General features: G+C 53.8%; 11 protein-coding genes across 11 annotated transcripts; 5 read left to right on the top strand and 6 right to left on the bottom strand.

The window, feature by feature from the left end:
* Positions 1-49: 49 nt before the first annotated feature.
* CLUP02_13024 (uncharacterized protein) lies at positions 50-1,806 on the top strand (the record flags this gene model as incomplete). The annotated part of the gene is made up of 10 exons (XM_049291982.1): positions 50-97; positions 176-351; positions 431-492; positions 593-736; positions 800-849; positions 909-934; positions 1,000-1,095; positions 1,248-1,562; positions 1,598-1,645; positions 1,725-1,806. 10 exons carry the CDS (start codon positions 50-52, stop codon positions 1,804-1,806), a joined length of 1,047 nt encoding a protein of 348 aa, XP_049149128.1.
* A 301-nt stretch (positions 1,807-2,107) lies between these two features.
* CLUP02_13023 (uncharacterized protein) lies at positions 2,108-4,059 on the bottom strand (the record flags this gene model as incomplete). The annotated part of the gene is made up of 2 exons (XM_049291981.1): positions 2,108-3,711; positions 3,777-4,059. 2 exons carry the CDS (start codon positions 4,057-4,059, stop codon positions 2,108-2,110), a joined length of 1,887 nt encoding a protein of 628 aa, XP_049149127.1.
* A 1,720-nt stretch (positions 4,060-5,779) lies between these two features.
* CLUP02_13022 (uncharacterized protein) lies at positions 5,780-7,193 on the top strand (the record flags this gene model as incomplete). Its single annotated transcript, XM_049291980.1, has 5 exons — positions 5,780-5,821; positions 5,880-6,102; positions 6,176-6,496; positions 6,557-6,742; positions 6,799-7,193. The coding sequence occupies 5 exons, from the start codon at positions 5,780-5,782 to the stop codon at positions 7,191-7,193; spliced, it is 1,167 nt and encodes a 388-aa protein (XP_049149126.1).
* A 134-nt stretch (positions 7,194-7,327) lies between these two features.
* Positions 7,328-9,601, bottom strand: CLUP02_13021 (diaminopropionate ammonia-lyase; the record flags this gene model as incomplete). Its single annotated transcript, XM_049291979.1, has 1 exon — positions 7,328-9,601. The coding sequence occupies one exon, from the start codon at positions 9,599-9,601 to the stop codon at positions 7,328-7,330; it is 2,274 nt and encodes a 757-aa protein (XP_049149125.1).
* A 511-nt stretch (positions 9,602-10,112) lies between these two features.
* CLUP02_13020 (phenazine biosynthesis-like protein) lies at positions 10,113-11,033 on the top strand (the record flags this gene model as incomplete). Its single annotated transcript, XM_049291978.1, has 1 exon — positions 10,113-11,033. One exon carries the CDS (start codon positions 10,113-10,115, stop codon positions 11,031-11,033), a length of 921 nt encoding a protein of 306 aa, XP_049149124.1.
* Positions 11,034-11,153: 120 nt separating this feature from the next.
* CLUP02_13019 (xyloglucan-specific endo-beta-1,4-glucanase A) lies at positions 11,154-12,790 on the bottom strand (the record flags this gene model as incomplete). The annotated part of the gene is made up of 6 exons (XM_049291977.1): positions 11,154-11,563; positions 11,635-12,036; positions 12,167-12,312; positions 12,432-12,471; positions 12,551-12,605; positions 12,671-12,790. 6 exons carry the CDS (start codon positions 12,788-12,790, stop codon positions 11,154-11,156), a joined length of 1,173 nt encoding a protein of 390 aa, XP_049149123.1.
* A 1,015-nt stretch (positions 12,791-13,805) lies between these two features.
* CLUP02_13018 (zinc-binding dehydrogenase) lies at positions 13,806-14,972 on the top strand (the record flags this gene model as incomplete). The annotated part of the gene is made up of 2 exons (XM_049291976.1): positions 13,806-13,979; positions 14,082-14,972. 2 exons carry the CDS (start codon positions 13,806-13,808, stop codon positions 14,970-14,972), a joined length of 1,065 nt encoding a protein of 354 aa, XP_049149122.1.
* A 310-nt stretch (positions 14,973-15,282) lies between these two features.
* Positions 15,283-15,552, bottom strand: CLUP02_13017 (uncharacterized protein; the record flags this gene model as incomplete). The annotated part of the gene is made up of 1 exon (XM_049291975.1): positions 15,283-15,552. One exon carries the CDS (start codon positions 15,550-15,552, stop codon positions 15,283-15,285), a length of 270 nt encoding a protein of 89 aa, XP_049149121.1.
* Positions 15,553-16,345: 793 nt separating this feature from the next.
* On the bottom strand, positions 16,346-17,890 carry CLUP02_13016 (endonuclease/exonuclease/phosphatase family; the record flags this gene model as incomplete). Its single annotated transcript, XM_049291974.1, has 1 exon — positions 16,346-17,890. The coding sequence occupies one exon, from the start codon at positions 17,888-17,890 to the stop codon at positions 16,346-16,348; it is 1,545 nt and encodes a 514-aa protein (XP_049149120.1).
* Positions 17,891-18,459: 569 nt separating this feature from the next.
* CLUP02_13015 (potassium/sodium efflux P-type ATPase) lies at positions 18,460-21,884 on the bottom strand (the record flags this gene model as incomplete). Its single annotated transcript, XM_049291973.1, has 4 exons — positions 18,460-19,512; positions 19,566-21,249; positions 21,309-21,574; positions 21,630-21,884. 4 exons carry the CDS (start codon positions 21,882-21,884, stop codon positions 18,460-18,462), a joined length of 3,258 nt encoding a protein of 1,085 aa, XP_049149119.1.
* A 358-nt stretch (positions 21,885-22,242) lies between these two features.
* On the top strand, positions 22,243-23,012 carry CLUP02_13014 (uncharacterized protein; the record flags this gene model as incomplete). Its single annotated transcript, XM_049291972.1, has 2 exons — positions 22,243-22,335; positions 22,647-23,012. The coding sequence occupies 2 exons, from the start codon at positions 22,243-22,245 to the stop codon at positions 23,010-23,012; spliced, it is 459 nt and encodes a 152-aa protein (XP_049149118.1).
* Positions 23,013-24,835: the final 1,823 nt, after the last annotated feature.

The raw sequence follows: 24,835 nt of genomic DNA, 5'->3' as shown, positions 1-24,835 counted from the left end.
CACTTGAAGAAGCACAGAAAAAACCGTTGCTGTGCATTCCAGAGAAAACATGAAACATTTGGACAAAGAGCCATCACTCTGTCGCCAGGGTCCAGGGGTAAGGGGTTGCGGGAAGGACATTCGCGCTATTTGTACTACTTTACGCAGTACTTTACTACTGTACTGTGCAGTACAGAGAAAGAAGTACTTTGGCTTCCTCGCCATCAACGCCAAATCAAAGCTACAGCGTGTCTCATCTCAATCGAGAACAAGTGCGCCTGTATCTGAAGCCACGAGGCCTCTCCCAGCTTCGGCGCCCGCGCCAACCTCTGCTAGCCCAAGGGGCAACGTGCTGCCCGGCGCTCGGTATTGGTGCTAAGCTCCTGAGCTAGCGATTCTTCTAGCGCTTAGACTGACGGACAGGGGGGCCGACGATCCAGCATTTACACAGCATGCACTCCTGCTGTGCGACTCAACCCCTGAGCACATCGGCCCTCACATACACGCAGTACAGTGAGTGGTACGGATATATGTCTTTTCTCCAATACATTGTCCTAACGAATCTGTCTTCATTGCGGATACCTATGAGTCTGAACTCTGGACAGATGCTGAGGACACGTATCGGTACGGAGTAGTCCATGTACTCATATATCTGAGTCTTCATCCACTATTGAGATTGTACATCATCACACGTCCACCACCTCACGTCATCTTATTACAGACGGGTCTTTGGCTGTGGCTGTCGCTATTGACAACCGTAACCGTGGGAGAGGGCGCCGTTGGATCATGATGGACGGATGGCAATGAAAGATGAGATGAGAAACGGGAAATGGGGAACGGGCATCTAGTCCCACTGCCACCCCGATTGAGGTGTGACAAAGAGCCGAAACTCCACCTTTCATCCCCGGTCCTGACTCTTGATTGATTAGTTCATCATCAGAAATTCTGAATATTCGTCAGTGAAGTGTCTTTGTCATCTCACAGTTGTGTGTATAACGTATGAGATGACGAGAAACCGAGTGCGGGTCTTCCCCATCCCCTCGAAACCCCACGTGGGATCAGTTTGCAACGTTTAGAAGACACGCGTGTCAGTCCGTTTGTGCTACAGTGCTACCAGTGACCACATTCATCCCATGTTGCTCATCTGTCCATCCGCGAATCACGAATCAAAAGCAAACCAACATGTAATTAAATGCACGGCGAACGCATATACTCATAATAAGACATACCCAGGAAGTCGTGAGCATAGCCTCTCGCAACTTTTGCAGAACCTGCTCAGTCCACGTTGCAATCACACTCTGGCGGACGGGCACACGATTCCCCATATATTTGCGCAAGCCTTCATCAAACCGTCTGCTCGTCATTCCCGATCCCAGACATCGCTCTCAGGAGACCCAGAGCCGTGCTTTCACTCTCCAAAGCTTGAACAAGCTCATCCCCGTCCAGTGCTGTCCAGTGTCGTCATGGTCCATCTATCTGGCCCTTAACCTCTATTCACCCGCGACGCAGCTTACGCAGCCCCCGCACTCCCTCATCGCGGCTCATCATGCATCCCTTGCGCTTCTTCCCGAAAGCTGTTCTGGGTGTTTCCCGACCCTTGACCCCTGACATTGACTAGCATCGTTGATTTTGAATGCTTCGGCCGTTTCTCGATGCATCAAACCAGGTGTGCAATGCGCTTCACATATACTGTTCCCAAGTGATCACTACGGACGAATTTTGTCTTCACCTTGGTCATGCCACAGAACGAATGCGGCCCTAGGCCAACTACGAGTCTTTGACTACTACGTACACAAACATATTCAAGGGTCAGGGGCTAAGCGTTGACGAAAAGTTTCCCGAAATTTGACAATTCTCTCCATCTACCGTCAATGTATGATCGGGAAACAGCCTACCAGGTTACTCCGCATCACCTCCATGTTTCTTTCTTGTGAATTTATACTGCATACATTATGATAGTACATTGATATACCAGATGGATGTAGCCTACGATATACATGATACTAGATACAGACGGATTTAGTACATAATTATACAGGTTTAGTGAATCATGAGTGCTGCCCGCGGCCCCCGCAGGACCCCCAAGGCCATTACAACACGAGATGCCTGCTTTCTCTCTTGGAGCCTCTTACGCCAATGCCGCATCCGTCGACATGCTGCTGCCGCCAGCGTTGTGATCATCGTCGGAGGGCTCAACGTCGTCCGCCAATCGCCCAATCATCTCCTCGTACGTTGGGTGGAATGGCCATGCCATGAAGGCCTCCATCAGCTCCATCCACTGCTTCTCGCTCAGGACTCTAGAACAGAGCTCCGCGTGCCCCGTCCCAGTCAGGCCGCCCTGGTCTGGGTCCCGCAGGCTGGGGCAGTGCGGCAAGATGCCCTCCGCCGCCCCGGGCCAGATGCGCTCCAAAGACTTGCTGACGGGCTCCAGGCCCTGTGCCAGCATAGAACTCCGGAACAGCTCAAACATGTCGCCCGCTCGCGAGGTGCCCGGCCCGGACTGCCGGAGGAGCGGATACATCGCTTTGGGCTGGATATCTAATAGACAACACTCGACGTTGGGGAAGAATTCGTTGGGGCTGACGGCCAGCGGCTCGTAGGGTCGCCTGTCCCAAAGCATCACCGGCGGGTCTTGCCGAAAGATGTGCAAGTTGTCCCGGATGACGCGGAAGTCGATGAGGAAGTTCTTCCCCATTGACGAGACCTTGGCCTCCCACGCCTGTTCGCGCTCTCTCAGCTCCGCGTCCGGGATGGCTTTGGTCGCACGCAGTCGGCTGAGCTCGTACATCTCCGCTAATAGAGCCGTATTACTCTCGGCGTCTTCCTCTTGTGTTTTTAATGTGTGCCGCAGGAATTTCAGGCGCTTGAAAGACTTTGATGTATTCGACGTGTCCATGGTGCCGGCCGCCAACTCGTCTTCGAGTTCCTTCAGCTCCGCCACGTAGGGCCGGCTGAGATGCGGCGTTTGCACGCCTGCGTGGCGCCCAGGGCCGATAGCTCCTCGTTCGGCCTGCGTTGTAGACTCCAACTTCCGTCCCTCTGGCATCTCCAGCCCATTATCTTTCATCCTTTCCAGTGCATCCCTCGTGCTGTCGATATCAATCCATCGATCGCGAACGTGCCAGACGTCCCTCTTGGAGTCCGAATTCGAATGCGCCTCCGTGCCGGCCACTACGCCGAGCCACTCGCACGCAAACTCGGCCTCAATCGCCGACTTGCGCCGCCCTTGAATGTTCCTTGCCAGGAACGAGCGCTGATCGTCGTTGTTGGCCCACACCAGCATGCGCACGAGGCCGTATTTTTGGAAAAGCGTGCCGGTGCGGATGCTGCTGATGAGCTGAAAGAGCACCATCGCGGCGACGCTATCAAAGTTGCGATACCGTTTCTTGGGGAAGAACGAGAGGTTCGCCGTCACGAGGAGGGTGTCGTTGCGCGTAGGCTCGATGCCAGGGCCCCTTGGCTTAGGGACCTGGTTCTGAATATGGCCGAGCACCTCGTTCAGCTCGTTCCAGAGGATTCCGGACTGAGGTATCAGTTGCGTATTTGGGTTTTCGAGTAGCGGCTCAAGGAAGGGTCGATAAACATCCTCGTCGGGTTCCATGAGGATGTGGGTGCGCGGCTGGAGGACCTCTGAGAGCTTGCGACTCCAGACGCCGGCGCCCGGGTTGATGTCGACCAAGTCGCAGCCAACATGTCTTTCGAGTGTAGGACCTATGTATTTGAGGATATCATCTGGTGGCGATCCCAATTAGCATCTTGGTCGGTAATGCGACTGAGTACGGGCATTACAGACGCACCGCATAGCTTCTCGTCCACGATATTGACACGCGACTTGTCGCCCTTTGCCTTTTTCTTCGGCTTGGCTTTCTTTGCATCAGTACTGCCCTTTCCCGTCTTCTTGGAACGTGATGGCATCGACCAAAGTCCCGTTTCAGCCAGCCTTGACGCTGTCGGGGTCGTCTCCTTCAGAACGGTCTGGGCGATCGTGGCTTTCGTTGCGGCAGCACGTCTACCGGGTGTCTGCGCTAGGCATTGTAAGGTAGGACGCCGCGCCCACGTGCGACGCAAGCAAAGCAGCATTTGGGTATGATAACGGAAATCCGTGGTGCGAAACGTGCATTTGGGGGCTTCAAGAGAAACCCGAGTGTCGCAATTCAGACAGCAAATATTCTGCCGACGATTACCGCCAGCTTCGGGTCCGCCGAGCTTATCGATAAGCTCTCCACTCGGTCCCGTAGTGGGGCCGAGAGTTCAACGGAAGTTTTTCGGCTCCGCACCTTCGGATGAAAGACCTGAACATATGGAATGGCCTTTCTTGAAGAAGCTGTGTGTGATCTCGAAACGCCAGACTTCAAGGCTAGCTTTCATGCATTTCTGCGTGATCTTTCATAGTACTATGCAAGGAAGTCACGCTACTCGAAGAAAACCCGGTCAACCTCGCTTGCCCCTCAGTTTAACCGGAGAGCATAGTGTTTGAGGAAGCCTCTGAAGAGAAACTTGCTACCGGCAAAAGGACAATTGGCACGTTATTAATCATTCACATCCATTCAATGACAATTCGTGCGCAACCTATCACGTGGGAAAGTTTGCTATGACGGAGAGAGAACACTGTGATAATTGACGAGCAACTGGGCAAATTGGTTATCAACGTTTCTCTAGTGTACTTTTAACGGCCCAACGTGCGTGGTGTGTCTAACTCCAGCCGCCACTTGCAAGGGTCACTGAGTAGAGTGGTTGGTCAATTCTTGAGGAGTTCCTTTTTTGAGTCCTGCAAAAACTTCCAGAAAAGCCAGCGAATAGCCTGTCAAAGCTGAAGGGCCAGAAAAGACTAGCTTGAGACTAGCAATGCACCTAGCATGATGCAAGGCATCAGCGGAGAGAGAGATTCTAGACCAACCTGCCGGGACGGAGCATCCGGGGACCATGTAATGAGATGCGACGGGAGTCTAAGATCTTACCTAGTATAGACGTACGGAAGCTGATTATCCCAATGATTCGTGAACCATAAGGGCGATCTTGCATCGCCTCAGTGCTATGCCAAAGATGCTTAAGGATTCAATGGTGCGACATGCAACCCTCCAAAAGACGTCTTCATCACGCTAATAAGTGCAAGGCAACAATGACAGATGATCTTACGGGATCTCTACGAAATCGTGGTCTCGCCGAGAATCTCATCACCAATCAACGATCTGACACATCGGGGATCAATGACAGCCTCTAGGCTGAACTGCGTGGTGAAAACCTTGTCAGCTCAGTCAAAAATCTGCCCAAGCGTATTATGATTTATGATTAGCCCGCCCAGCGTGTCAGCAAAGCCTGTCTTTCATGGAATTGCTGTCATTTTCTTCTAGTTTTCTCGAGACCTTGTTTCACTTCGAAGTCCGAGACGAGATGGCATCAAATACTCGATGTCAAGCTTGTGATGCACGCAGCTTCCCTAGTATCGACTAGTCCCCGTCGGGAGGCTTGGTCACTCAAATAATTGTGGTGGCCAATGATTACTCACATCGTGCGGGGCGACCGAGGATTACTATCCCAGATTTTGGGAGGGTATTTCTTTTTTTGATGTGAATGGCATCCTTGCATTGATTCACCGAGGCCTGGCCCCCTACGCGAACATGATCCAAGAGTTCGCTCGGTTGCCTCAGAACATGTTGCCGGATGGCGTCTTCTGTATCCTTCTTTTTTGAGCTTCGACCCTGACGTGTGATGGGGTAGTGGAAGCGAATGTGTTTCTTCTTTTTCCCAAAAAGACTTGACATCTTCATCGGAAGCGGAAAATCTGCCTTTTTAATCCAAGATGAGCCCCAACAGTGAAAACCACTGGCGTGAAAAGTTTCCGGTCTGCCATTTTTGTTTTCTCCAGCGTCCTCACGTATCTCCGCACAATGAGCTCGAAGAGTCTAGCAGGCCTTTCCGGGCGAAATGCCTCTTCTACGGCGCCATTCGTGATTGGCGTTTCAAAAGACCCGGCGCCTAGGGTCGTCGCTTCGATATGGGCTATGATTTCGGTATCGACAGTCTTTCTGTTCTGTCGTGTTTACTGCAAAAAGATCAGATCCCGTGGCTTATGGACAGATGACTATCTCTTGGTGGCGTCTTGGTTAAGAGACTTGTTGGACCGTTGGAGGAGCTTTCATTGCTGACGATCCATCTCTGGAGATATTCCTGCTAGTCTCGACGTCTCTCACCACAGAGCTTATGAGACTCGGGTTTGGAAAGTCCCTAGATTTCTCAGCCCATATTTTCACTCTGTCGTCTGTCAACGTCGTCATGAATAAGGTCGCCTTGGCCCTCAGCAAAACGTCCTTTGCAGTCACAATGTTGCGCATTGCGTCTGGAAAACTGAAGGTTTTCATTTGGTTTCTGATCATATCCATGAACGCAGTCTTGGCAACCAGCGCTGTTGTCGCTTGGAAGGCGGCCTGCGACAGGCCGTCAGACTCTTATGAAGCTGTCCTACCCGGATCCTGTTGGCGAGTGGAGGATTCGGTCATTATGCACATGGTGTCGAATGGTGAGTAACAGATGAAATGAGCTGAATATTTGCAAATAGCAAGTTGACATATGATTTCAGCATACTCGGCACTGGTTGACTTCATCTTGTCGCTGCTTCCATGGCCAATGATATGGAGACTAGGCTTGAAGCGCCATGAAAAGATTGGCGTTGCTGTAGCTATGAGCCTCGGTGTCATTGCAGGGTTAGTCGGGGTGATCAAGGTCATCAAAATCGTGACTATTGCCGAGGGCGCAGATATACCATGTGAGCATCGGAATGTTTTCCCGGTACCCACGTGGATCTCTCTAATCATTTTACAGATCGTCTATCTCTGCTCTTTATATGGGGACAAGCCGAGATCAACGTCACAATCGTTGCGTCATCTATCCCCGTTCTGCGAGTCCTTTTTACGGAGATGTACGCAACGTCGAGATCGGACGAGAGAAATGGATACTTGAAGTCGGATGGACAGAGTGCCTTTCCAACAGAAATTGGCATGAATACTCTAGAGGAGGGAAGGAAGATAGAAGAAGAGACGAACCGGAATGTTCTGCTCGCCATGGGTCCATCGACGGCCACCAACTCCGCCATGAGAGCTCACGAGACTGAGATTGGATACAATGCAATGGACGAGATTACGCAGGGAACACATAAGCACACGTTGAGGAACTCTGAAAGCTACGAGGGAATTGAGTTAGCGAGAGCCCTGAGGTGAAAGGGAAAAGCTTGTTGATCGAGATATGCAATAGCCATTGAGCAATAGACTCGGATAGCACATGCAGTTGTATTCATTTCGCCTTCTTTTGTCGACATTTAGCCTACTAAGTATCTATGACCCAGGGTCGATGTCTAAGCGCAAAACTCCTGAATCACGGTCTCCATCACCGATGCCGCTTCCCGGATGCTCTCCACGCTCACCCATTCCTCCTTGCCATGGATCCCAAAGCTTTTGGGACCATAGACAACCGATGAGATACCGACCTCGTTCAACAATGCAGCGTCGCACCAAAAAGAACATGCAACAGGCTCTTGCGCCTCACCTAGACACTTCGAGGTAGCAGAGACGAAGGTCTTGATGAACTCATCGTCAGGGCTCTGCCCAAGCGGAGGCCGCGAGAAGGTCTTTCGAGGAGCAGCATATTTGAAATCCGGATTGGACTTGGCGATACTGCTCAAGATGCTCTCCATGTCTTCGAGGATCCTCTCTGTAGTCTGTGCCGGAATGGTTCGGAACTCAACGGTCAGAGTGCAGCGTTCCGGATAGCTGGAAGGCTCTTCGCCACCCTGGATGAGGCCGGCATGCAAAGATGCCTTCCCCAGTCGAGAATCGGAGGGAAGTGACTTTGAGTACTCAAGGAGCGCCGTCTGCACGGCGCCTGCGAGCAAGATGGCATCTACACCATCCTCGGGCCTAGATCCATGAGCCGCAACGCCGAGGATGTCGATTTCAACCCAAATGAATCCCTTATGAGCGATCGCCATCTCCTGGTTGGTAGGTTCCGGTATGATGGCAGCATCGGCCCTCCATCCGGCCCTGATGACCTCTTCCGTGCCTATGGAGAAGTTCTCCTCGTCCGCGACTGCGGCGAGAATGACATCGTCCCGTAGAGGAGAGTGTGATGTAGAGCTGCATCGAGCCATTGACGCCATGGCAGCTGCTAAGCCAGCTTTCATGTCCGCGCTTCCACGACCGTAGATTCGTCCTCCGTCCTCCTCCTTCAGTTCTCCACTTAGAGGATCCAGGTCTGGCGAGTAACTCGAAAGACTGACGGTGTCAACATGCCCATTGAGCATGATGGACTTTCCTCCTCCTGTTCCGCGGAGTACACCGACCACGGAAGGTCGGCCTTGCCTCTCTTCCAGCCAGTGCGCTTCAAAGTTGCGATGTTGCAACCACGCGGAAATGTAGTGCGCAATCTCGCCTTCGCCGGCACCTGAAGCCTTGGATAAGTCTGGGTTGGAAGAGTCGATTGACGTGAGGATCTGCGTCAACGTGACCGGGTCATCCGTGGACACGTCCAACGGGATCTTGTAGTTCCGTGGACCCTCTGTATTGAGTAATACCACGACAGCGTCTTTGGAAAGACAGGTTGGGCGTGGGCTTACTCCGGCAAGCCGCCGGAGCGCTGCGACAGTGGCACCTCCACACGGCCCGCTGTCCACCCCCTTCGTCTGGAGATACTTCACGGCCTCATGGGCTTCGAAGTCCGAGACTGTAGCACTGGCATCAATGCCTGCACGAAGATCATCGAACGCCGTCAGAGAGACAGTGCCGCAGTTGAGCCCTTCCATGATGGTTCTCGAGGTATGAACCGTCACTGGTTTACCGGCCGTCAGGCTCGTCCATAGACACGGAGCGGTATCGGGTTCGACTGATAGGACTGCGCAATCTCGTTCATCAGACTTGCAGTGAGACACGACGGCATGCGCCAGAGATCCAACGCCGACTGGAGTCACCATCAAAGTCGGCTTCAGCCCGTGGTCGGCCACCTGCCGCTCGGCCTCGCGAACGAGGGTGGAGTAGCCCTCGACAATCCAAGCAGGAATCTGCTCGTACCCCACGAAAGCATTGTCTTGAATCAAGAGATCGCCCTTGACTGACTTTGATGCTTGCCAGGCTTCCAAGACAGCGTCGTCATAGTGGGAGTTGCTCACAATGACGTTGGCGCCCTCAGAGGCGATGTTGGTGACCGCCTCACCGGCAACACTGCTGGGAACGAAGATGTGCGCAGGAATGGCTAGAATCTTGGCCATGGCCGCAACGGCTCTACCGTGATTTCCCTCCGTAGCTGCGTAGAGGGAAAGATTGTTGGACTGTGCGGCCTTTGCGACGTCGGTGAGGGGCGTGTCGATGGACAAGTGTAGATGAGTCGTGATGGCGCGGTATGTTCCCCATGATGCGCCCAGAATCTTGAAGGATGGGAGTCCTAGCCTATTACTCTCATCTTTTATGTAGACTGCTTTCACGCCTAGTTCCCGGGCGATATCCTCGAGAGAAACGAGAGGGGTTCTGGCGAAGGCGGGCAGCTGCTGGTGGAATGCCTGTGCGAGAGATGCATCGGATACAGGCTTTATCGGCCCCGTGCTGTCATTGATGTACACGTTTCTGCGTGTGGTCGTCATGGTTGAGTACTATGATCCTGTCTTGATGCTACAATTTAACTTGAACTGACGCGGAGAATGGCGAGAATGATGGAGGGAACTTGTCGTTTCTTATACGACATTTTGTATATGAGGGCTTGTTAGATGTATATGGTACCAACGCAGACTGATCACCATTATTAGATAGTCATACTCGAACTTGAGGAGGTAGGAGCATTGTTGAAGCGCGAATGTGGACTCCGTGAATCGTCAAGATGAGGGGCCGGGGAGTGGGGACGTCTGTCGGGGAAGGGCGCAAAAGGCGCGGGCTACGCCGAATAAGTGTTTACCGATCGATTCGCAATTGTTGCTTAATAAACAGTTCCGTCTCGACCAGGTGTTAGAACCAGCAAGTGACTCATATATCGCCCACCAGCTTCACTATTTAGACAGCCCGTATGAACGTGGCCCCGTTCTATCTGTCATTCAAGCCCTGTTGACATACTTCATTTGCGTCTACCGTCTTAGCGATCCGCCCTTGAACGACACATCGATGGAGCTTCCTTACACCACGGTCGACGTCTTCACGGACAAGCCCTTTGAGGGCAACCCTCTAGCCATTGTCACGATCCCGGCCTCGACATCCCTGACGCAGGAGCAGAAACAAACCATTGCCAGAGAGTTCAACTACTCGGAGACAACCTTTGTGCACGAAGTCGACGACCCCGCATCCACGGAGCGCCGCTTCGATATCTTTACGCCGACCGCGGAACTTCCCTTTGCGGGCCACCCCACCGTCGGCACAGCCATCTTTCTCACGTCCCGCGGCGTCAAGAAGCTGATTGCAAAGGCCGGACCCATTGAGATCGAAGAGACGGAGTCCGAGTCCGTACGGGCCGCTATCCCGCACAACACCCATCTTCACCAGAAGCGGCTGAGGGACCTTGGGCCCGGACCCTACAGCAATGCGACGGCAGAACTCGCCAACGCAGAGGTCGAAGCGCCCGTCTTTAGCATCGTGAACGGCATGACATTTGCTCTTGTTGAGTTGCCCTCGTTGGCATCGTTGGCGTCGGCAAAGATTGGGCCCATGGAGTTTCGGCAGCAGGAGCTTCTGGACGAAGGGTGGCGCAAGACGTTCATCTCGCGATACTACTTTGTGCGCCTTGGGGCCGAGACAATCGATGGACGTGTTGTGCACAAGATCAGAACCCGTTTGATCGAGCCCGATCTGGAGGATCCTGCCACTGGTAGCGCAGCCTGCGCTCTCTCGAGCTACCTGAGTTTGCACGAGTTTTCTGAAGATTCCCTCAGCTTTGAGATCACTCAGGGAGTCGAGATGGGTCGTAGAAGCGACATTTACGTTGACGCAAAGCTCGGACGGGGCACGGATGGTACACGAAAGCTGGAGACGCTGCATCTTGGAGGAACGGCCACAAAGGTGATGAGCGGCACCATCTTCTTGAAGTCATGAACAGTTTAAATAACATATACAAGACGGCCATCAGCGTTGATGAACAATGTAGATGAATTTGTACATGAAGTGAAGCCGGTAGTTGTCTCACGCAGATACCCTGACTACGTTTCCTTTACCTCAAAGGTTGATGTTCAAGCCAAGAGTGTTGTTGAACGTGACGGTACCCCAGTACGGCTCCTGACCAGCATTTCCGACATTGACGTAGGTACTCTCGGAGAAGACGCCTTGCTTGGAGAGCGCGAGGAGCCAGTCCTTGATGTCTCCCTCGAAGGAGCCCTTCTCCAGGTCGCCGTACTGGGTGGGAGCAAGCAGCGAAGACACGGTGATGCCGGTATCGGTGTTCTTGCCCTGGTATAGCTTCCACCCGTCCTTGCCAAAGAGCCCGTCGATCGTGGCCGTCGGGCCGTCGGCCCAGCCAATGGGCACCTGTCCGCCTTCCCAGCGGAGCCAGAGCATGAGCTCCTGGGCGTTGCTGGACGTGCTGTCGCCTTTGGTGTCGGAGGTCATGAAGTCGTAGACGACGTTGCCTTTGTTGATTGGGTTAGTACAGGCGAGTACCGCTAGGTTGAACGTGATGCAACGTAGAACCCCTACTTACCCTTGTAGGCCGAAGAGTTGGAGACAGTCCAGCTGTAGGTGCTGGGGATGCTCTGAATGTCACTGAGCTTGGTCTCGAGGTTCTGGGTCAGGCCGATGAAGGAGTATCCCTTGACGACGTCCTTTTGGTACGTGGGATCAATGTCCCAGATGCTGCTCCATTGGATTCGTTGCGCGTCGCCGGACCCGGACGTGCCGTAGTAGCCGGTGCAAGCCGATCCCTTGATGGCCTGGTAGGCGTAGTTCATCGAGTAGACGATCCACGGAGTGCCCATGAGGACCTCATAGTCGTTGGGGGCACCGCAGAAGGTCTTTTCGGCGGCCGCGGCGGACGCGAAGACGGCCGGGACCAGGTGGCGAGTGAAATGCATCGTTGCTAGTTGGATTTGCTGGGATTGAGACGCTGTAAAGACCGTGTAAAGCAACCCGCCAGTGGTGCGAAAAAGAATGACAGTAGGAGTTGGAATGAATGTTGGAATAGGATTACATTTGGGCCGCGGAGTATATCTTGCGATTATCTTTCAAGTACAGACATACTTTATTCTGAATGGCGAAACGGAGTCTTGCCTCCTCCCCCTTGCCGAGAAGTTTTGATGAGATTTCGTGGAGAACGCAGGGGCATCTAATTAAGCAGAGAAAGCAGACCATAAAGCGGTTGTAAATACCGGACCATATTGCACTTGGTCAATCTGAAACCGCCCGTCGATTGCAACACCCCGGCCCGGACGGGAAATAATTACACGAACTGGGCCCCCATCGAAAGGCGGAACAGCAGTTTACATCGCCTAGTAAACTAACCAGAGTGGACGCAGCTTCATGTTGAGAGCAATATCCGCATCTGTACACTTTGATGTGACCCCCGTCCAGCTACTTAATAACCTCGCCATCTGGAGCAGTCTCAATTCCAGCCCGCGAACCCAAAGACGTCGGATTGTGCCACGGTGGGCCTTGGAGGGGTTCATTAGTTGTCAGCTTGATTGTGGAGCCGCGTCAGCTGCGGGTTCTAGACTTTTTGCATGGGAATAACGCCGGGAAACAAATCTATTCATCGGATTCCTTGGGTGGGGGAGACGAGTGTCGCTGGAAGGACCGTGGTTGATGATGTTGACCAACCGCCTCGAGTGAGTAAGTAGGTTTTCTCGCATTCGACCCGCCATAGTGTGTTGGAGCACCTAGGAGATGCACTCATGTACGGCATGGTTCAGCTCGATAGCAACTGGGCAGAATCCGGCTGGGGCGGACATTTGCGAGGGGCGAAGCTTAGGGTGGTGGAGGCGGCAAAAATCCATGCATCCTGTCAATATGCATCCTAACAACGCCTGTCGGAGGATCAAAAGGAGGGGTGTTTTGTTAGGTCTAAACGGTGTCTGACAAGCATGACTAGTGAGAATTGTGAAGCTATTCGCAAGTTGTTTGTGCACTCACCGAACCTGCTGTCTCGTTCCTCGCCGTCTCGTTACTACTTACTCTCCCCTCACTGTTCCACTTTGTTAGTGACAAACTCATGAGTTATCATCGAATTAGTAAGCTACCTAGAAGAAACAAAACCTTCTGAAAAATGGATACAAGTGGGCACAGACCCAGCCAAGCCCAGGTGTTGAGAGCTGCGGGCTTCTAAATCAGTGGACGCGGGAAAACCAGCACGACGCCGTCCAACGCATCCATGGTCCGATCGTTGAGTTCTCATGACACCCTGAATGCCGTTTTGGTGGGTTGGCCATCGGGGGACAGATCAAATGGCCGCCGTATGCCACTGCCAACTGGTTAAGTTGCACCCGGGATACTGGCTTGCATCTGGCAATTGGCGTCGATGCCGAGCGGCTCCGGGGCAAAAAGCGGAATAGCGGCGGAAAGTCAATGGACACGGGCAGGGGGGTTCATAGCTCCAAACTGGGATGTCTACGGTTCAAGACATTCGAGTCAGTGGAATCGAGTGCAAAAGAAGGTCGCATTGCCGGACCCAATATGACGGTATGAGTGGACATTGCGTCATGTCGACGCTCTTCGAAGCTTCGGAGCTTCGAAAACCCCACGATTGCTTTGAAATCTTTTCTTGGGGAGTTCGATACATAAAGGCCAGGTTTGCGAAGCAAGATCCTACATGGTTCTGCTGAAGAATCTAAAAGGTTAATCGGACGATAACTGATCATCACCCATACACAAGTACTCATCATGGCACCAACATCAACCAACGCCTGGTCCATCACCGGCATCGGCAAGGACAGCAGCAACTGGGATACCCTCGAGCTCAAGAAGGATGTGCCTCTGCCACAGCTGGGCGACTACGACGTCCTCGTGCAGATCGAGGCCGTCTCCCTAAACTTCCGCGATCTGGCCATCCCAAAGGTAAGTTCGCTTGTAACCCTTGTGCCCGGTGCCCGAAATACCTCCGGTCGACCGAGACACGCCGGCCCGCCACTCCCGCTAACGCCGCTCCCTTGCACCTAGGGCCTCTACCCATTCCCCGTCAGCTTCCCCCGCGTCCCGGCCTCTGACGGCGCCGGGCGCGTCGTCTCCGTTGGCCCCAAGGTCACGCAGGTCAAGGAGGGCGACAACATTGCGACCCTCTTCAACCAGCACCACCAATCCAACCCCATCACCCCTCTCGCCGTCAAATCCGGCCTCGGCGGTGCCCTCGACGGCACGCTCCGCCAATACGCCGTGTTCCCCGAGCACGGCGTCGTGAAGTCCCCCAAGACGCTCTCGTCCGTCGAGGCCGCCACGCTCCCGTGCGCGCCGCTGACGGCGTGGAACGCGTTGTACGGTCTGCAGTCCAAGGCCCTTAAGCCGGGCGACTACGTGCTGACGCAGGGCACCGGCGGCGTGAGCCTTTCGGCGATCCAGTTCGCCGTCGCAGCGGGTGCGACGGTCATCGCGACGACGTCGTCGGCGGCCAAGGGCGAGCAGCTCAAGAAGTTGGGAGCGCACCATGTCATCAACTACAAGGAGACGCCCAACTGGGGCGAGGTGGCCAAGTCGCTGACGCCGGAGAGCGTGGGCGTCGACCACATCATCGAGGTCGGCGGTCCGGGAACGGTTGCGCAGTCGCTCAAGGCTGTCAAGCTGGAGGGCGTGATTTCCATTATTGGGTTCTTGTCGCACGGGGACAAGCCCGAGGGGGAGCAGCCGACACTGCTGGACGCGCTAGCCAACATTTGCACGATCCGCGGGTTGTTTGTGGGCTCGAAGCAGCAGTTTGAGGAGATGAACCAGGCGATTGACGCCAACAAGATCAAGCCTGTTGTCGATCAGAAGATTTTCGGCTTCGAGGAGGTCAAGGAGGCGTACCAGTACCAGTGGGACCAGAAGCACTTTGGCAAGGTTGTCATCAAGATTTGAGGTTGCCGGGCAGTAGAATGCGCGAGAGAGCGTAGTGTAATGCAGTCATGACCGTCACGTATATTTGATGCTTGTGAAATCAAATGGTGAAAACTCCCTGTCGTTGTTATGCAGTACGACGGTTAAACAAGGTGGTTGATGATTTTCAAGACAACATATTACACCTGCCATCACGAGACCAAGTGCATTTGTAGGACACTTCTTCATAAAAGACTTGAAAAATGATCGCTCATTGACTGATAACCTCCCAAAACAAACCCCAAAACTCCATGCCCATTATATTGATGATCCCATTCCGGAGCCCCCACCTTCATTCCCGCTCAGAAACGTCCTCGATGCGACGATCAATCTTTTCCGTCCCATCGCTCTTGACAGCGCGTCCCTCTGGTAGGGCGCGTCCCGCGGAATCGTACTCGCGGCGCTCGAGGTAGACGGGCTCGCCTGTCTTGTAGGACGCTGTCCGGACGGTGGTGCCCGAGGGACTCCGCTCCGTCTTGCGGGCCCAGCGCCTCTCCTCCGTCTTGCCGTTGTGGCTGATTGAGGAGGAGAAGGAAATGGAGGATGTGAAAGAGAAGGGCATCTTTGTTCGTCTTTGGTTTTTGATACTTGGTTTCCGGAACTCGATTCGGTTCGAGTACTGGGTGTCTGGTTGTGGTTTTCTTTCTTCTTTTCAGAACTGACTTGTGGTGGATGGGGATGAAAGGACGTTCCGGGTATCCAGGTTCGAGAGGAGGCGGTTATGTAAGTACTGTGTACATGGCCTTAGCAGCAGGTGCACCTTCCTGATACCAAAATCTGAAAACAAGTTCAAACGTCAAAGTGCCTGCCGTGAGTGTGTGGTGAGTGGCCTGATGTCGACCACATTGCACAGGGCCTCCTTCCTTCTTCGGTCCTCCTTCCACCTCACTGGGCACTTACATCATGGCTCCGCACAAACCACACTGACGTCATCGCAATGCATCCCATCGTGCTTAGTCAGTGCATTTTATGCATGGTTATTGCACAATTCAACTAATGAATTAATCCAACGTGCCTTACTTAAGCATTGCATATCTCGATATCACAGCAGACTCTCCATTGATTGACGAAGGAGCGAGTGCACAGAGTCTATAGCAATTGTTGGGCCATTTCTATCTGTTCGCACCTATGATGTTTCACAGGCCACAGGATGTTGTTTTTATCAACAGTAGTAGAGGGCACATCGCGATCTGAGGAGAAGACGGGGCTCTAAGCAAGTGACCAAGACTTTGACACGAAGGCCAACAGACTGCCACAGATTTCATCATTTGCCTTACAGTATACACATCATGTTCACTCTCGCAGACTTGACCTCTAGAGATAGTATTCAATACGACGCATTTTCATAGATGCAACTAACTCTTCATCTTAAACCTCGTCACAACAGCAGCATGATCCGAAGTCCACTCATTTGCCCCGTGCCCCGGCTCCGGCGCCGGCTCCCCCACCACAACCTCCTCCGACCCGAGGACCTCCAACTTCCCGCCCCGGAAATACACAAAATCAATCCTGTCCATCGGCTCCGGCCTTCCCTCATTCTCCAAGAAGATAGGCGACCACGTAACCCCCGGCCTTGCCCCGGGTTCTGGCCACACAACCCGATAGGAATCAACCAACCCGGCCTCTGTCGGCGCAACTGACGTAGGCCACGGCATCTCCCCTTGTCCGCAGTGCATCCCGCTCGTGGCATCAACCCAATCCAGATGCGAAGGCGCGTTGAAATCACCCACCAACATCACAGGCACCGCCTCCGCCTCCGCCAACTGCCCCGCCATGGCCCGGACGACAGACTCGATCTGCGGCGTCCTCTTGGACTCCGTCTCCCGCGCCAGCACCTCCTCCACCGTCATGTTGTCGAAGCAGAAGTCGTAGGGTCCGTACGGGTCGTACCCCAAGTGCACATTCCACAACACAACCTCCTCCCCTTCACCATCGAGCACAACCCTTACGGACGCAGCATACGTCCCGCCCTCGTGCGCAGCGGCGTCCTTGAGCGGATACTTGCTCACGAACCCAACGTCGCCGCCCTGCCACGAATACCACCCCAACGCATCCCCCAGCCGCGTAGCATGGCCTCCCGTGCTCTCCTGTACGCCGACGACATCTACGCCGCTCGAGGCCAGAAACCGCACTTGTTTGGCGTGGTAATCGGATACCTGCGTTCCGCCGTGCCACAAATTGAAAGACATGACGGATACCTCGTCCACGAGCGGTGCGCCGATGGGGCGGACGGGGATGGTGACGTCCAACCGCGCAGACGAGCCATCCCCAGCTGCTGCTGCTGCGACGGCCACCTCGATCGTGACGTGAGAGGGCCCCGCGACGTCAGGCGTGCCAGATACGACGCCCGCCTCCGACACCTTGACCCATTCGCTCCCCTCGACTTTACGAAAGCTCACGGACGCACTCCCGCCACCGCTCCTCAACCCATCAACCCGCGCCTCGTACCCGTCCCCGACCCGCGCGTTCCTCAGCGTAACCTCGTCAAGGAGGAACTCAACCGGCCCGGAAGCATACGGCACCCTCACGTCCACCGGCGGCGCAAGCCACGCGTACCCGTCTTTGGCGAGGAAGTAGGCGCGGTACTCGCCAGGGACCAAACCCGACCCCGACCCGTTCTCAATCTTGAGCGTCCCGTTAGACTGGGGCGCATACCCCCAGGCCAGCGACGGCTCTACAAACGTCTGATTCTCGGGTCCGCCGCCGGAGGCGCGGTAGATGCCGATCCAGTTCTTTGCGTCGGCGTTTGGCGTGGAATAGGAAAACGTAAAGAGAGGGGTGTCGGGTAGGAAGGCTAGGCTTCCGGATTGGCGGGTTGTCCGGATGCCGAGGGCTGGTGTTGGGAATTGCGCTACAAAGAGCGCGGAGAGGATATACGAAATCAGTGCCGTGAAGCGCATCTTGGCAGATTTCTAGATGGATGGCCCGAAAACAATTTCATTGTTGCAAGTCAACGTGGGAATCCAGGGGAATTCATCACTTCTATACAGTAATGTCTTAACAATACATCAACGTCAATCCTTCAAGTCAGTGATGCAAATGTTGTCAGCTTCGGCGGGGCGACCAATCCTTTGGTGGCACCGCACCACGAGAAGTAGCTACTTCGTTGTGTTCGTTTACACACTGAAGGATCTCAACCCTCGGAAGTCCAGTGTCCTTGGCATGGTACTGTGGCCACATACAGGGCTGATCTGCGTAAGGAATGGGCATAGTCTCGCCCGGGTAGGCTCGCGTTTGGTAATGGTAACAGGGGTTTAAATCGGTGCCTGGTGACTTGCAGCAGCAGACTGAGACACACTTCCGAGAGAGACTCAGCGACCTTTTTGTAAATGATTTTTGATTCGTTACTATCATAGATGTTACCATAACATCATCATCTACAACATGCGCACTAGTCTCGCTCACCCGCTCCAAAGTGCGCACTCACTTCTCTCCATGAGCTGACAATCTGGTACCTGTGTCTCGCTTACTACTTCTCCAAGGCCGCCCTCTCCTTCTCCAGGTCAATGTCATCGTCGCCGATTTCGGTGTGGTGATCATCATCGCTCGAGCCGAGGTACTCCCCGAATACTCTCTGTTCAATGTCCATGTCTTTCCACGCGACACCAAGCTTCTTGCTGTTGCGGATCCTGAAGAAGACGCGTTTGCCCCATTTCCAGGATTCGACACCAGCGAAGAAAAGTCCTGCAGCAATGAACACAATGCCCCATTCCCACGTGATGCCCTTGTGCTTGAACACAACAGTATTGATGACGGGGATATACAGCAGGGGAAACAGGGTAACGAAGCCGATAATAATGGCCCAGAAGAGGAACCTGTTTCGCCAAACGTCAATCATCCACTGGGTGAAATATTTCTTGGATCCTGGTTGCATGCGGAAGAATGACCGACGCATATCGACCATCTCCCAGGCCAAGAACAAGGCAAACCATGTGAGGCAGGCAAAAGTGGTGGCACGGGCGCGGAAGACTGTGTCGCAAGAGTCATTGTATCTTTCGTTGCAGCTCTCTCCAAGATCGCCAGCCCCGAATCCGTAGACAACCAGCGAGAAGCTTGAAAGGCAGAGAGCGGTGATCCAGAGGCCGTAGAAGACCATGTCGACGAGGAACTCCATGGTGAAAATGCCCGTCTTGAGAGACTGAGGTGGGCGACGCATGATGTCTGGGACAGCACGCTCAAAGCCAAGTCCCATGTCGGGCATGCCAGATGTGGCCATGATAATCCAGACGATTTCAACAGGAGCAAGCGGGAAGACCGACAGCCCGCGTGCGTCCTTGAAAGTGAGACCAACCAGCAATGTTCCAGCTTGGGCAATGTTTTCAGCAAGGACATGCAACACGAACTTTTGAATGTTGTCAAAGATACGACGGCCCTCTTCAATAGCGGCGACAATGGAGGCAAAGTTGTCGTCGGTCAGGACGATATCGGATGCATCCTTGGCCACGTCTGAACCCGACTGACCCATAGCAATGCCAACATCGGCACGGCGGAGGGAAGGGGAGTCGTTGACGCCGTCACCGGTCTATCCAAATTAGAAGACCATTACACAGATGGGGCGAAGGAATATCCACATACCATGGCACAGAATTTCTTGCGGCGGTGAAGAGCCTCAATCATTCGGACTTTGGTGCTCGGGGCGCATCTCGCAATGACGAGCGGCAGGACAGGAAGCTTGTCAACCTCGTCGTCACTCAATGCATCGAACGACGAAGCCGTCATGACCATGGCGTCTGAAACGTTCCTCGCGACGCGCTCCATGCGAGTGGGCAAAATGCCAACCTCAATGGCAATGGCCTTTGCGGTCTCAGGGTGGTCACCGGTGAGCATGTGGACCGAAATACCGGCCTCGTGGCACTGTCGAACAGCAGGAGCGGATTCGGGACGCGGGGGATCGTAGAGTCCCACGAGACCGCGGAATACAAGGTCACATTCGACCGAAGCACGCTCAACCTCATCGCCCTTGCTGGGTGTGCCCTCATAAGGCTTGCTCGCAAGTGCGAGAACGCGCAACCCGAGTCCCGCCAAAGCCTCCATGTTGCGAAGGATTTCCTCACGGAACTCAGGCGTGATGTCTACCAGTACGCCATCATCTCTGGGAGCGTACTTTGTGCAGATCTGAATCACTCTCTCAACAGCACCCTTGGTGTAGGCGAAATACTCGCTCGTGGCGTTGTTCTTCATGATGACGGACATGCGCTTGACATCCGAGTCGAATGGAAGCTCGGCAATCTCGCTCCACTCGGGGCTGTCACTGCCACTGACAAATTTGAGGCGATTCATGTCGAACCGAGAAGCAAAGACCTGGATGGCGATTTCGGTGGGATCGCCGCGGGCAAGCCATTGATCATCTTTCTTGTTGATGGTGGCGAGATTGGCCAGGGACGCCACGTAAAGGAACGCGGATAGGGCCGACTTGCTATTTTGCAACAGCTGGTCGGTCTTCATGATGGTGCCACAAGCGTCACCTCCCTTTTTAAAGTTGAGGTGTCTAGGAGACCGCTCGTCGTAGCGAACATCACCAGTGGTGGGGTCCATTGGTGACGATGTGTTTTCGACGGTGTACGTTCCCATAGCAGGCAACCAAGCACCGCGGGCTAGCATTTTGCCCTGCGTCAGGGTGCCGGTCTTGTCGGAGTAAATATCCGTAACTGCACCAAGAGCCTCGAGCGACTTGAGATTGCGCACAATGACATTGCGCTTCACCATGCGCTTGGTTCCGGCCGCCATAGTGATGGTGAGTACGACCACGAGACTGGCCGGGATCATGGACAGACCGGTCGCAACTGCGTAGATGATAACTTCCTGACTAGCCTCGAACTTGTTGGCGCCAAGAACAATGATGGCACAGACGATGGCGATGCCGAACAAGAGCATGGCGAGCTTGGAGAGTTTCTGTTGCAAAGGGGTGCCAACGTTGACACCAAGGAAACGTCCAATGGCATCGGTCAGAGTCAAGGTATAAGCCTCGAGGTACCGATGAGGCTTTGCCTTGCCATTGGGCTTGCGTTTGACCTCGCGGACCTTGGAATCCTTCTTGCGAAGGGCAGACGCAATAGCTCCAATCTCGGTGTAAACGCCTGTTGCGAAGACAATGCCCTTGGCGCGACCCTTGGTGACATTGGACGAACTGTATGCGACGTTGAGACGGTCTCCGGGGCCGGTGTTATCGGGGAAAGTTGCGTCTTCGTTCTTTCGCACGGGGAGGGATTCGCCGGTCAACAGAGCCTCGTCGGTCTCGAAGTTGACCGCCTCGATCAGCCTGTAGCATCATCAGTTGCTCTGCTTGGTCTTGACGTTGCTGTTGATGGCATAGGATACCTGACATCTGCGGGGATTGTGTCACCCGTCTTGATCTCAACGAGGTCACCAGGGACGATTTCGCCGGAGGGAACAACCATGGATTCACCGTCACGAACGATGTTGGCGGTGGGGGAGCTGAGGGAACGGAGGGAATCCATTGTCTTCTCAGCGGAGTACTCCTGGAAGAAACCAACGATGACGTTGAGCAAGATGACAAAAGTAATGACACCGCCCTCAATGTATGAGCCAATGCCGAAACTAACGGCCATGGCAAGAATCAGGACCTAGGCACAGGTTAGCAAAGGGCGGGTTTGGAGTAAAGGTGGGAAAGCAACTCACCATGGTCATGGCATTGGCAATCTGGGCGATGATGATCTTGATGGGCTGAACGCCCTCGGCTTCGCCAAGGTCATTATGGCCGAACTCGTCGAGACGGGACTTTGCGTCTTGAGCAGAGAGACCATTGAGGGTGTTGGCGCGGAGCTCCTCAGCCAGCTGCTGGTATGACAAGGCATGGGCTGGGTGAGAGAGCGGTTTGTTGGATTGGCCCGAGACGTGATTCTCATCGGGCTTTGCGGCCTTTTGGTTCCCCATGCCAGGCAAAGGGGAACAGAGTGTGGGAGCTCAAAATAGGTGATGCGGGTGAGGGGGTAGAGTTGATGATGCCAGAGAGAGTTGAGCTCTTGGAAGTGGCAGCGATAGAAAGACGAGGGGGTTGATGAAGATTCCTAAAATGGGTCGAGTTGGACAAACTGGACGATTTCAGCAAGGACTGGTCAAGGTGGCAACACAGAGGCAGGTCGTCAATTGAGGTGTCATTGGATGGCTTGCAGCGTTCGTTGTTGGTGAGAAAGAGACGTCAAGAGGCAGAGGCCGGGAAGGGGGCATCGTTCTGCTTTTTGAGGGCAGGAGGGAGGGCGAAACGCAGCATCGCCAAGAACAATTGGAATCCATGGAGTGCGGCAACGGCAAGAACGGTACCGGTATCGTGGCAGTTGAGGAACAACAAGGAAAGACCGCCCTGGAGGGGGGCACAGTACCTAAGGTACGCGGACAGAACATGGATGTAAGGCAAGTACCCCATACTGGAAGGTACAGATGGTGACGGTGACAGGAATTGTGTCTGCCAAGATTTTCTTACTGGTGCAGAAGTCGGCGAGTGTATCCATCCATCAAGCATTAGATCACGCTTGGCCATCTTGGCTGACCTTGGCGGAGGCGGGCCCTCGTGCTGTGTGCAGCATTATCTGGAGATATACCGGATATTCGTGTTATGTCCTTTTTTTCTTCTTTCTGGCAGGGAAGGTCGCACGCATTCAGACATGGGAAAGTGCACGATTGGAACGATTACGTCAGATGCCAAGTCCGCTCGAATTTGTAGGGAAAGCACGGCGGGAACTTGGGGCCATTGCACATGTGCGGGGTGTCGAACAAGCAGGTGCTGGTGACGGTGCAAAGGGAGGAAAGAAGAAAGACACGCCGGAAAGGAGCGGAGGCGGGCCGGCGTGGGGAGGGGCAAGTGCGACCCCCGGGGGAAAGCACGGAAAGCAACGACTGTGGGAGATGGGTGGTCTTTCCCTCCGTGCCTCCCCCCATCGTGGTTGGGGCGCAGCCGGCGATGACGGCGATGGCGCCGGTGGCGCGTCTTGGGAACCCCTCCAGGGCCTCCACGAGCCTGGGCAGCATCGGTCTACAGACTACCGCCTACCTACTAGACACTAAAGGCCCTTAGGCACCTTAGATATCCGTACGGATACTAACGGTTCTGGAAGCCTTCCATTCCATACTACCTAGTGGCTCGCTTTGGAATCACAATGGACCAAGGTTCAAACGGCCTTCTCCCCGGTATACCACCGAGGTCGTGTCCGCGGCGGATATCCCACACTATCAACGTCCATCACCATACCCAGAATTCCTCCACAGTTCCACAGTCTGGGGCTCTTGGGAGTCTTGGCTGCCAGGACATGTGTGCCAGTCACCGATTCTGAGTGGACATTGCCGCCCAGCCAAGCTCGCTTCATCAACCCATCCAGCCATCTTCTTCCCCGTCGCACAGCATCAGCATGGCCCCTCCTACCTCAGCCTCCTTACCTTACAGGCAACGTACAAACCATCATCACGGCACATCCGAGACGAAATCAAATCACCCTTATCGTAACGTTGGGAATAGCCAAGATTCTTCCATGCCAACTCCGAGAGTTTCATCGACAGACCGCCCATTCTCCAGCAGCAAATAAGCCCGAGTCATTCCGACTTGGCGACCCAACCAATACTCACTCCATCCTACCTTGTTTGGAGACCTGCTGCACCATGGCCTTCACAGCCTCAGTGATGCACGACATAAGACGACCGTTTCTTCCATACATACATACAGTACATACAGTACATACAGTAGTTTCCCAAATAGGTATCAAGCTCGTGTGATCAGCTTCCGCGTCCAGTGATGCCAAATTGATGCCCCCGCGCGTCCGGAGATGTGGGTCCCGTCTTCCACAGTCATTGGCACGGCCCCTCCGTGCCCCGCTCCGGAGATATCATTGAAACCGAGCTGCGTGCCGTTAGTAGACCTGTCCATCAGTCGCTCAACCCCAACAAGTCTCGAGATACTCTCACGTGACGGCTCTCAAAGGGTAAGCCACCAGAAAACACAAATGCCAAGCTTGGGTTCCTCGGCAGATGGTCAATGTGCTAAACACAATGAAGCTGCTCGAACACCATGGTGCAAACTCCCTTCGTCAGCATCTGGTGGATATCGCTATGCAAAGTCTTCCACAATCTGCTGTCAAGCCTACCTTCTATGATGGGTTTCGTAATGAAGTATTTCTCGCCATAGTGCTGCCTGCATCGACAGCGTTTTTCTATTTCAGAAAACGCTTGAGTTGAAGGACGTTCCTTTTTCGGGAAATTGAATACATATACACAGTACGCGCTGGAACACACAGCTTCTGTTTTCGGCAGCTATAGCGATGCGGGAGTCCGAATCATATCTCTAGAGCCGGTAGAATTCAACGTCGCCCCACTCTCTTGATTTCTGTGTGTTTCAAGATTCAAATGACTCCAAAGACGATCGAGTTGGCAACGATAGAGACAAGATTATGACATCGCCACCGACCTGATATTTTTTTGAAATGACCTGGGAACGTGTCAGTTTCAGCTGTAGCCTTTGGGAGGAGTATATGGACTTCATGCAGGTTCTTGAACAAGCCGGAAGCCTCAAAGTTTGAACAAAAGGTGCGCGTAAAAACTAAGAACCCGTGTTAATACACCGCTATGACTTCATGAAGTGGTGTGATGTAGGCATAGCTTCAACAGTGCCATGGTGATTCTATCATTGGAGATTTCTCTCCGTTCTGTTATTGGGCAGATGACTACTTCAAGGTTGTATTGTCACGCTTTTGAATACTTCAAATAATGCTCTATGTTGATGAAGTGGAGGGAATCTCTGATGAATCGTGGCAGCGTCGCCACTTTTGAATACCTACTTGTGCCTCAAACAATCCCTTTCCTTCATTTTGATGACATGATCTTGTTTTGCCTGAAAATGC

Source organism: Colletotrichum lupini, chromosome 6 (assembly GCF_023278565.1).
Source record: "Colletotrichum lupini chromosome 6, complete sequence".
Lineage (NCBI taxonomy): Eukaryota > Fungi > Ascomycota > Sordariomycetes > Glomerellales > Glomerellaceae > Colletotrichum > Colletotrichum lupini.
Note: the sequence above shows the minus strand (reverse complement) of the source record. Positions and strands in the feature narration are given on the sequence as shown.